The following is a 12,099-nucleotide window of genomic DNA, read 5'->3' on the forward strand; positions in this document are numbered from 1 at the left end:
TGTAATGGAATGGGAATGGAGCTAAGAATAATATAAAACAGCATCTACATTTTTAATATACTGTTCCCCTAGAGGGTTATATTAAGAAAAAATTTCTAGAAGCCACCAAGATGGAAACAAATTACAATTTTGTCCCTTGGATAGAAAATGCATTTTCATTTGTAAAAGCATGGCTGCTATTTGCCACTGACAACCCATTTATCCCAAGACTACAAGCTCCATGAGGAATGTTGCTAAGTTTGTCCCTTTACTGTTATATCCTCAGCACCTGACACAGAGCGCGACACACAGAAAATATCCAGTACATATTATTGAAAGAATGAGGACAAACTATCCTAGAGTTTTACAATAAGAGATGCTTTTATTCCCCTGTTTGCCCTCCCTGGTAATTAGGACTCTGATTGTGACGGTCAAGGCCAGCCATTCAAAAACTTTATTTATTTATTATTTTTAAAATATTTTATGTATTTATTTTTAGAAAGGGAAGGGAGGGAGAAAGAGAGAGAGAGAAATATCAATGTGCGGTTGCTGGGGGCCATGGCCTGCAACCCAGGCATGTGCCCTGATTGGGAATCGAACCTGTGATGCTTTGGTTCACAACCTGTGCTCAATTCACTGAGCTACACCAGCCAGGTCCAAAAACTTTACTCATGGTATTCCTAAGAAGGTTTAGACCTTCCAAAATGTCAAATGACTGTTATTCATCGGTGACTTTTCCCTTGTTCCCACCCCTCTGTTCTAGCTATAACATTCTACTCTAGAACTTTTGTGTCCTCTCCGTCCTTCATTGTCTATTTTATTCCTTTTTCTTTCCAGTTGCTTTCATGGAAGTGTAATATGATTGGGGAACTGCAAATGAAGTAGATATTCCCTATGCTGGGCAGAAATATTCACAACACAATATGTTTATTGTTAACACTTTTACATTTTTAAATAGTACCCTTTCCCTAAAGGGACCAAGAGTGTTGCTGTTTTATAATTTTTATGCTTAACAGTATTCTGATGTGTACACCATCATGTCACATACAATTCTGATTCAGATGCATGTGGGAACCATAAGTACTAGGAAATGTAGTTGCAGCCAGAGATGGAATTAGTTACAGTCATTGTTCCAGTGAGGCCTGAGTCTTTACTAACTATGTGGAACAGGTTGGTGATAAAAGAGAGAGGGGCTCTATGTGAGGCTCTGACAAACCTTCAGTCTGGACTTGACATATATGTTTAAAGACAGAATTATAATTCCCTGAATTTATGTTGATTACTAATAACCCATATAGCACTAACATTCTAATACACATATGAACAAATTGATAAATACTAAATGGGTGTCATGAAGCTCCTTGCTAGATGCACCTCTCAGTGCCTTCCACAATATTGACCCTGAATTAGATTATTATTTCAGAGAACCAAATCTACCTCAATGGCATGGCAAGATTTGCATTTTACTTCTATTACTTTTATCTTACCAAGCCAAGATTATGCTATATGGATTTTTACTGGTTTCTCATACATGTATGCCAAACTTGCAATAAAAAAATATAGCTGGGTCTCTACTGAGGAGTAAAAGTCATTCAAATTTACTGCATACTCGAAGTCTCAATTAAAACAAGTATATTGGGCTACCAGTATTTACCCTTTTATATTTAAGAAATCACTAAAATAAAAGTCACTGGAGGATGTGCCAAGAAGGCTTGGCTCTGTTCATTAGAACTTTAATCATGCCTACACTGGGAAAAGTTGAAGGAACAGAGTGGCAAACATGTAGTTACAGCTGGTAAATGGTTGGATCTACCACATAATGGAAATTTCTCTCAGCACTAAGACTAGTAAGTAGAATTTTAATACATGTGAGTCCATTTTAAATACCTCAAATCTGGAAATCAATTAGAATATTAAATATTAAATATTGGGTTGCTTCCCCCTGTTGGCTATTGTGAGTAATGCTGCCATCAACAAATAGCTGTTTAAAATTAAACTCCCAATACTTTTAGGTATACTGTGTATATATATTAGGTATTGTGTATATTAGGTATATTGGTGTTAACAGATACAAGTCCATCTGGTCTAGTTATAGTGCACTTTCTTTTCTTTTCTTTTACTTCTGTGTAAAGTAGATTGTATAATAATTCTATTTTTAGTTCTTTGAGGAACCACCCTATTGTTTTCCATAGTGGCTACATTATTTCACCTTCCCACCAACGGGGTACAAGTGTTCCAATTGCTCCATATCGTTGCCAACACTTGCTATTTTCTATTTTAGTTTTTGTGTTGGTTGGAGGCATTTTTAAAAACAGTACCCATCTTAATGGGTATGAGGAAGATGGGCTTTTTTGAAGTTCCATACCAAACTTGCTTTGCTATCTTCCCTTACCCATAACTAATATATAAACTAAAATACAAAATTAGTTTAAATATTTGTGATTTAAATAGATAAAATTAAATGAAATCTTTTTAAACTTTGCATCTATAAGGTATGAGTACAGTTGGGAAAGATATGTCTGATAGGTCTAAAAGTTTTATAAAATTTTAAAATTTAATTTAGTTTTTGAAAATTTATTAGGGCGGCATTGGTCAGTAGGATCATATTATATAGGTTTCAAATGTACATTTCTGTTATACACGATCTGTATATTGCAATGGGTGTTTACCATCCAAAGTCAAACCGTCTTCTCTTACCAAATATTTGGTCTCCTTTAACGTTCTTAAGAGAGCAATAACCTCACCTGACAGAAAAGAGTGCTTCAGGGTAACACTGTTGCCGAATGCCAACTCACTAAACACATGAATGAATTTTTTGAAGTAAATCGGTTGTGCTTATTATCAACTACTAAGTATTTAGAATAATGTAACCTTGATTTGCCACTCTTTTCCCCCTTTGGAAAGGTGTCTCAACTTCGGCACTTGACAGAACTCCTTTGTGAACCCGAAACTTTCAGTTCGGTAGAGAAGCTGTGCCCGCTCTCTGATATGAACTTCAGAAACTTGTGTGAAGAGAGTGCGCTTCATGTGCAACTTCTGGAGGCAGCAGAGCTCAGCACCGAAATAGCAACCAGCTTACTGTACAACAACATCATCTCCAAAAAACTGAAAGATCTGCTGACTGGGGATCCGATCAAAATTAATTTAAATATGGATCGGTATGTTTTTCCACTGTCTTCTTCCTTGATGAAATCGCTTCTCAAATTATTGAAATGGCGAGTTCAATTTCCTCTTCTGTTCTGTTCCAGGTTTCTAGAACAGGCATTGCAAATGAATTACTTGGAAAATATTACACGATTAATACCAGCCATAGAAGCCACACTGCATGTCAATCACAGTGCAGACACTTCTGAAAAACCAGGTGTGTCCCTGTCCATATTTTAAATTCCATCTTATTAGAATGTGTGTGATTCTCATGCTGCAGTTTAAGGAAAGCTTTTTTGAAGTTCTCAACAAAGCCTGCTTCATATCAGCTCTTTCACCTCCGAAACCTGAAGCTTTCAAATGTGGTTACTCATCTAAAGTAAAGACACAGAAAGCTAGCAGAGAATGAAACAGGGAAATTTGATTTCACAATGAAAAGGTCTTCAAACATTTAACTAGTTAGACCAGTTACCTTTTGTTTCTCTGATATATTAAAGTGCATTCAATGGTCTGCCAATAAAGGTAGGATGAAATTTATTTACTTCTGTGAGAATAATATGATTTAAAAAACAAAATAGATGCACTGCTCTCAACATAAATTCAGAACCTCCTATTAGTATTCTGAGCATGATGCATCATGCAATGTTTCTTCTTTGCATAATACCTCAATACTGAACAGAAAGGCACTTAGAATTTCGGACAATAGGCAGCCACTGAAGTGGAAGGTCACTGAGTCCAAAAATAAAGGCAGTGTGTTTGCATGAGGGAGACTTCATAAAGAAGTTGAACGGTATTTGCAGAATGGAGATCACCATCTGCCAAAATGAAGTCAAAATATTATGCATTAAATGACCCAGATATGAAGTAATTATAATTACTGTCCTAAAAGAGTTTGAAATTAAACACATTCTATTTGAAAACTCCATTTTTAAAAAAGATTTTATTTATTTATTTATTTTTAGAGAGGGGAAAGGAGGGAGAAAGAGAGGGAGAGAAACACTGATGTGTGGTTGGCCTCTCGGGCACTTCCTTTTGGGGGCCTGTCCTGTAACCCAGGCATGTGCCCCTACTGGGAATCAAACCAGCCACCCTTTGGCTTGCAGGCTGGTGCTCAATCCACTGAGCCACATCAGCCAGGGCTATTTGAGAACTCTTTATAAACTATAGCATGCTGGGCAAAGTTATGGGAAAATGCCCTGTGCCCTGAGGCCCTGTGTTGTAGATTTAACACACCATGCCCTACGTTGACAATGTTATATAATCCAAGGTTAAAAATCATTTTGAATGTGTGTGATGTTTTAAATCAAATGGAGAGACATATATTTAGTTCACTATGTGATCAGAGTCTCTGAGGAAACCCTTTTTTCTTTGAATGAATCTTGAGTTGCAGACATCTAAGGAATGTGGTGTAATCGGTTACAGTAGGTTAGTGATACTGTACCAGGAACAAGTCTAAATCGGATAGAAGTACATTCTAAGGATGCAAAGTTTGCCAGAACTGGGAGACATTTGTTCCAGACACAAGAAATATGTGTTGAATATATGTGTTAGCTTAGAAGGTTTCTCTGTTTTAGTACAACTGAAAAAATTATATCACAATCAACATGTGAGTTTTTTTTTCTTTCCTTGTTTTTCCCCTTGCAGAACAGTTAATCGAAATGTTTAAAAATGTGGAAACACTGAAGGAAGAGATGCAGAGACTGACAGGACTGTCCAACAGGAGTATCGACAATATGCTGGCGATTCCTATCCCTGACAACAGAGCTGAGGTGGGGTGGAACGCATCTGTCCTTACATCCAGTATTTAAAAGTCTAAATAGCGTTAAATATTTGTTGGACATTTATCGGTAAAACACTGAGTAGTTGAATATAAATCTGGTGAATTTTCTATGCAAGTGATAAAATTAGAGGGCTAGATCTTATATGAAGACAGAAGAAAAATCCTGAAGCAAGAAAATATACCACTTTCTGTTCCTTTCCTTCTAGTCTTTCTTCCCTTCCTCTTGCCTCCTTGTTCCTCTCCTTTTCTTTACCCCCAGATGGTTTCCTTCAATAAGTGGTGACATCAATTCCTTATGTTCACTGTCACGATCACCTTATCGGAGGTAAATTTGCATCATAAATATCTATTATGATGATATCAAAGTTTCAGTAACCTAATTAAGGGACAAAACAGGAAGACCATTTATAATTTGTAAAAACTAAAATAAATATGAATACTTGTTTTTGTTTTTCATTTTGTAAAAGTCCCTAGACAAGACAATATATAACATAGATATGGTCAAAGGAAGTTTGTGGACGTTTTGCAGGTGTGATATACATTATTAGGGATGTGAAAATGAAAGTATCATTTCTTCCTAGGCTGATAATAGGGTTTGCTACTTGCAATCATTTATCCTTCATCTCTTTTCTAAGTCCATTGTCATCTGCAAGTGTCATAGAAGTTTTCCAAAAGAGCTGCCTCATTCATTCAAATTTTACATGTGACAGAGTGTGCCATTTTAAGCACAGCCCAGCCATTCTCCAATATTAGATAATGTTTTTTAAATGCCTCTAAGGCTGCCTTTGGAAAATACTTACATGTCCTTTTGTCATGTTAATCGCTTCCTCAATCCAAAAATGGAAACTGCTTTGACTTCACTTTTTTTCCTCTGGTTCTAGCAAATGGCATTCCTTCACCTTTTCCCTTTGATCTCACCTTTTGCTCATTTGATCCTAAGATTTAATTTCTGCAACTCTGCTTTTAGCTTCTGAAGAGCAGCTTCATTTTAATAAACTAAAGCCAGTAAAGGGAGAGAATTCATTCTTACTGCTTTCAAAAGGAAGAGAGAAAAGTTTCTGTAATCTGGAATTTCATAGGCTTTTCTTTTCATTTCAATTTGGTGGCCGTGGAGATGACATCTTGTTTCCTATATTTAACCCTCACTTTTCACACCCGCATTACTGCCCAGGTTGATTCACGTTACTGTGGGATTCTGGGCATTTTTCTTTGCCTTTCAGTTCTGAGCCCAAGAGTTCATTGGACGAGATTACAACTTTGAATGACTATAAAAATAAAATGCAATTTAAATAAACTAAGGTTGAGTTTTAAAGGCACCATGAGTGTTAAGTTAGTATTTTTCTGAAATTTACTCCAAACCAACTATTTTTCTTGGTGCCATCATGCAGCTAGGCGTTCAAGCAAGAAGTAATTGTACATCCCTCTGTCTCTTTCCCCTTCTTATTCCTTGAGCCTCCCAGTGAACTGCAGGCTTACTGCAGCTTTACTGGTAGTAATTACTGCTTTAAATAAGTATTTGATTCTGAGGACGTCATATTTTTTTAATGGAGTGTAAGAGTATAAGAAAAATTTCTCAAGATGGACAGATGGCTCTCAAAGGATTCACAGATAAAATGTTTTTCTTCCTCCGACTTGCAGATTATTTCTCGTGTGTTCTGGCTGCATTCGTGTGATGCTAATATGACCGATCCCAAGCTGGAAAGGGCGATGGAGGAATTCTGCAGCCTGCCTCTTCCAGAGCGGTCCCGGCAGTCTTACCTCATTGGACTCACTCTTCTGCACTACTTAGACATCTACAACTTCACGTACAAGGCGAGTTGCTGCCGATGAAATATCTTGATACTCATACTTTAGTATAAAATAGGCCATTACACATGTGTGCTGTCTGATACTATAAGGAATAAAATCCATTTATATAGCTTGTGGAAAATACAGCTTTATTTTAGAGTGACATGGGACCTTAGAGATTATATATGGCAAATTTGCACATTTATAGATGAATAAATTAATATTATTGACTTATTAACTCTCAGTTCATGTATTCAAGAGCAGGAATTAAATTTGAGGTATATATAATATATAAATTTAATATATACTATGCTAATGTGTGAACTATAAATGTTATGATAATTTTGATAGTGAATAAGCATTAATTTGTTAAGATAAAATTAAATATTAGAAACAGTTATTTTATTCAAGTAAACCAGAAAGAGATTTTTGGTGTGTTTTCAATAAAAATTTGTGTTTCATCAATTTAGATAGAAGCTACCATTATTATCCAGTGGAATAAAACAAGTGGTCACTATTAGAGCTCAGTAAAGTCAGCAATGACTTCATCTTGCAAAAAGTAGATGCTTTATTAGTACTTATTTAATAAAAAACTGAAAGAAAAAATAGAAACATAAGAAAACTAAGCACTCTGTTCACCCAATTCTAAAGTAGGTCAAAAATACTTACGTTATTAAAAACACTGAAAAATATGTCTCTCTCTTTTGGTACCAAAAAACAAAAGCAACCAACTGACTTACTTTGTTGAATCATAGCAAAAGGGATGAAAATGTTTTAAGACTACTTGTAAATAATCCTTTTCTGAGTCACTACTATATCACATCTATATATCTGTGATAACCTCTTATCTGGCTTCTCTGCCTCCACGCTTGCTCACATTTATTTGATAGCTCACATTTATTTGATAGCTCTTAGATCAAAGCTCTCTATTGGAGGGAGGATGCCAGTTTGAGCACCACTGTATACCCATCACCTCACCCAGTGCTGGAAACAGAACAGGCATTCAATTAATTTTCACATAATAAATGAGTAAGAGGATAAAACGACTTTAAAATTTTAAAATATTTTTAGTGTTTTTTTTTCTGCAGCAGAAATGGGATTAGGATTTATAGGATTAGGATTAAATAAATTATGTGAGCTTTGGGACAGAGCTTTTCTGCTTCTAAGGAGAACATTATGACTTTTTGACCAATAGCATACATGAAGAATGATATAATGGATATTTACCTTTCTGACTTTTAAAATCATTTTTTGGCAAGTTTATTGAGGTATTTGTATGCCATAAAATTCACTCAAGGGTACAGTTTAATGATTTTTTTAAATAAATGTGAAAAATTGTGCAACTATTACCACGATGTGATTTTAGAACATTTCCATCAGTCCAAGGAAAAGCCCATGTCCATTTGCAGCCACTTCCCATTCTGAACTCAAGCCCAGCAACCTCTACTCTGCTTTCTGTCTTCATAGATTTGCCTTGTTGAGACCTTTTACATAAATCGTATTACATACTACGTGGTCTTTGTGTGTGTTTTTTTCACTTAGTATAATGTTTTTGAGTTTCATACATGTTGCAACTTGTGTAAATACTTCATTATTTGTTCATTGCTAAGTAGTATGCCAGTTTAAGGATATATATTGTATCCTTTCACGTGGATTGTTCTCACCTGTTGGCTCTGGTGAGCAAGCCTACGTACGGCAGACCTTCAAGGCTTTGTGTAGACATATCGTTGTCATTTCTCTCAGCAAATCCCTAGGAACAGAACTGCTGGGTTTTATGGTATATTTGTGTTTAACCATTCAATAAACTTCCAAAATGTTTTCCAAAGTGGCCTTCCCTTTTAATATCCTCACCAATGGTGTGCGCAGGTTCTGGTTTCCCCACATAAATCATCTATTTTTATTCTGTTTCTTTTAGGTGTTTTTTCCCAGGGAAGATCAAAAGCCAGTAGAAAAGATGATAGAACTCTTCATGAAGCTCAAAGGCATCCTCAACCAGCTGGCTTCCGGCGCACACCCGCTGCTCAGCAAAATGAGGTCCCTGAGACAAATGCACCTGCCCAGAAGCGTTCCCCTAACGCAGGTAGGGAAGTCGCCCAGTGGCGTTCTTGTTGGAAAATTCCTTCTGTCGTATCAACTTGTATTTAAGATTAGTTATAATACATCGTTATGAATAAGGTACGCTGCAAAAAAAATCTGCAAGAAAACTCTTCTTCTCCAGCTTAAATTGAAGTTTCTCAGTCTGCATTTCCATTTGGGATACAAGTTTCAAAGGAATTGTGAAGTGTGGGAACTATAAGAATACTCTAAGTATTGTCAGGTTTTGCTCCTAGACGAACATCTGTAGCTCATACGATGTTCACAAGTCGTGGATTTTGGTCTCACAGGCAATGTACAGGAGCAATCGGATGAGCACAACCCCGGGATCATTCAGCACCATCTCCCAAGCCTTGTGTTCCCAAGGAATCACCACCGAATACTTGACCGCCTTGCTGCCCTCTTCCCAGAGGCAAAGGGGCAACCGCACCGAAGATTTGTTGACTTACAAATTAAGTAAAGAGCAAATTGCTGCAAAATATGGAGTTCCCACAAATGCCAGTGAGTATACTTCAAAATCAGCATGGTAATATCACCTAACAACATTGTCTACTCTATCTTAGCTTTTAATAATAAACGAAGTATTAATCTTCTCCGAATATAAAAATAGAAAACATTTATACCGCCCTTTCCGCATGTCAAGCATGTTGTGTATGTTAACTCACCCACTCTTCACCACGACCCCAAGAGGTACGCATGCCTGTATCTTCATCTCAGTAAGGGGGCAGAGGGCACACAGAGACTGAGGAATCTGGCCACGGTCATCCAACTTGGAAATAATCAGAGTTGTGACTGGGGCCCAGACGACCAGTCTGCCACAAAGTCTAGCCACTTATGCATAACGTTGAGAATTTGTCCGTCGTTAATCACGCCTTCCTTGCCAAGAGAGAACGTAAATACACACTTTAAATCTGTTCAGTCTGTATTTTTTTCTTAACATTCTAGAACTAGGAATCTACACCAGCGAAGAGAAGTTCCACAAACACAGCAGGACTGTGAGCTTTTAGTGGCACCTCAAAGTTATTTACCTCATCCACGAACTTTGAGATGTAAAACACGGTTGGCTGAGCTCTTCCAAGTAATATGTAGATGTTTAGTACAGCAATTGGATTGACTCATTTCTTGGTCTTTTTATTTATTCAGCAAACATTTATCAAACAGCTCCTGTATCTGGTGTATATATATGTATACACACGTATATGGATATGTGTGCATTCTAAATTAAGTGCTGGTGAGGTGGATCTATTGGAAGCAGTTTTGCAATGTGATTTCAATCTTTCTAACTCCTCTTGACAAAAACACCATCACTTTTTATGAGCGTGTTTGTTGTGTTAAACTTTTATACCTAAAAAAAAATAAAATTGTTACTGTGCTTTCTAACTTAGATATTCGGTGCTTCACATCTGTTAATAGTGCTAAGGAATTGTTTTGGGGTGTGATAACAATAATCTGTGTCAATTTATTACCATCTACAAATAGATTTGAAATACATACACTAAAATTTTTTATTACACTTTCTTTCCAGCACCATTTTGCTTCTCCCTTTACAAAGACATCATTAACATGCCTGCTGGACCTGTGATTTGGGCTTTCTTGAAACCTATGTTGTTGGGAAAGATTTTGTATGCGCCATATACTCCAGTCACTAAGGCAATCATGGAAAAGGTTTGTCCATTATAAATCAAAGTTTCTATCTTGCATATTAAAATGATTTTTAAAATAAGCAACTTCCAATTTTACCCTGACTCAGATTTCTCTATATCTTACCTACTATTACCTTTGGCTTTCTGAAACTGTTAATAATTCTCCACTTACAACCTGTCTATGTAAACAATGTAGATTGGGTGGTAGCTCTTTGAAGAGAAATGAACCATGTTGATACTTGACTATGAGGTTAGTGAGAGCAAGGCCTCGGATTTTTCAACTTATCTCCCAAAGCAGAATGTTTTTCGACAACTCTTGTCTAACTTTCTAAGCATGTAAAAAGAATGAACACTAGACAAAATAATATTGAAGCATTATATAACTAATTTAAACAAAAACAATCCCTAAATAATAGATTCTTGACTTCATATATATGGTTGTACAATATAACATCTTATATAGAATACAGAAATTGAGTCCTGGCTGCTGTGGCTCAGTGGATTGAGCACCAGTCTATGGACCAAAAGGTTGCTGGTTCAGGTCCTGGTCAGGGCACATACCTGGGTTGCAGGCCTGGTCCCCGGTTGGGGGAGTGCAAAGAGCAGCCAATTGATGTTTCTCTTGCACATGGATGTTTCTCTCCTTCTCTTTCTCCCTCCTTTTCTCTCTCTCTCTGAAAATAATAAATAAAATCTTTAAAAAATACAGAGGTTGAGAAAGACAACATTATTAGTAGTAACTATTGCTTATCTATCTGATTCAACCATAATAACATTTCCTTCTCACTTTTAAAATTGGCTTTAATGATTTGAATGATAAAGTTAACACCTTTAAAATGAGAGAATAAAAGTAAAAACAAATCTCTGTTTTCCTGTTACTTGTTTGCTAAACTGTAACTTATATAAGTGTAACATTATTGTTATGTCTATAAAAATGAACATGACGGATCACTGATTTCTAGAATGTTCTTTCTTTTTATTGAAATACATTTTAGTATCTTATTTGCTGTATTGACTACACACATCTACACAATTTTGCATAAATGAAGTCATTATAAGCTTATTTTCTAGTGAAGTCTTTTTTTTCTTTCCTTTTTGCTTGGTTCTCACCTCCTTTTTTTGTCCCTTCTTATTCTGCTCTTCTTTCCATGAAAACTCATGAATGTGAGCATTCAAGGATATGCCTTTTTATAATTTATGACATTTCTCTTATCCTTTATAAATTATTAAACTAGATATACATTCATATGCAGAGTTCTCTGGTCATTGTTTGAATTATTAAAATTAGGCTGCATTATAATACTTTCAAACGCATTGCTTTTATTCATACCACAGTACCTTGTGGAAATTTCTTCCAATTCAATAGGTATAATCTAAGTCATTCTTTTCTGAAGATTGAAAATTTTCACATCATAGAATTTACTCAGCCGGTCCTCAGTTGTTGGGTGTTCATTTTATATCAAGGGTTTATTTTTGGTTGTTGCTAATGTAAACGAGGTGGCAACAAATGCTCTTGGGTATTTGACTTTACACAAGGGTATTTTTATTTCAGGGAGATGAATGTTCATGATTGAAAGATTAAGAGCCATTGTATTTGATTTTAATGACTAATGTCAGATTGCTTTCCAACAAAGGCTGTAACATCTCTTTCCACCAGCAATATAAGAGTGT

The 12,099-nt window shown here is 36.0% G+C and overlaps 1 protein-coding gene across 1 annotated transcript in view; it reads left to right on the plus strand.

Annotated features, from left to right (window-relative positions):
* The window catches only part of ABCA12 (ATP binding cassette subfamily A member 12), a 160,680-nt gene that overhangs the window by 87,775 nt on the left and 60,806 nt on the right, over positions 1–12,099 (plus strand). The window contains exons 12-18 of the mRNA XM_045853702.1: positions 2,884–3,137; positions 3,228–3,340; positions 4,768–4,892; positions 6,542–6,715; positions 8,607–8,771; positions 9,076–9,286; positions 10,311–10,450. Of these exons, the coding sequence (XP_045709658.1) occupies positions 2,884–3,137; positions 3,228–3,340; positions 4,768–4,892; positions 6,542–6,715; positions 8,607–8,771; positions 9,076–9,286; positions 10,311–10,450 (1,182 nt within the window). The remainder of the gene's footprint in view (positions 1–2,883; positions 3,138–3,227; positions 3,341–4,767; positions 4,893–6,541; positions 6,716–8,606; positions 8,772–9,075; positions 9,287–10,310; positions 10,451–12,099) is intronic.

Source organism: Phyllostomus hastatus, unplaced genomic scaffold, assembly GCF_019186645.2.
Source record: "Phyllostomus hastatus isolate PE091 unplaced genomic scaffold, TTU_PhHast_1.1 phas_contig_137, whole genome shotgun sequence".
Lineage (NCBI taxonomy): Eukaryota > Metazoa > Chordata > Mammalia > Chiroptera > Phyllostomidae > Phyllostomus > Phyllostomus hastatus.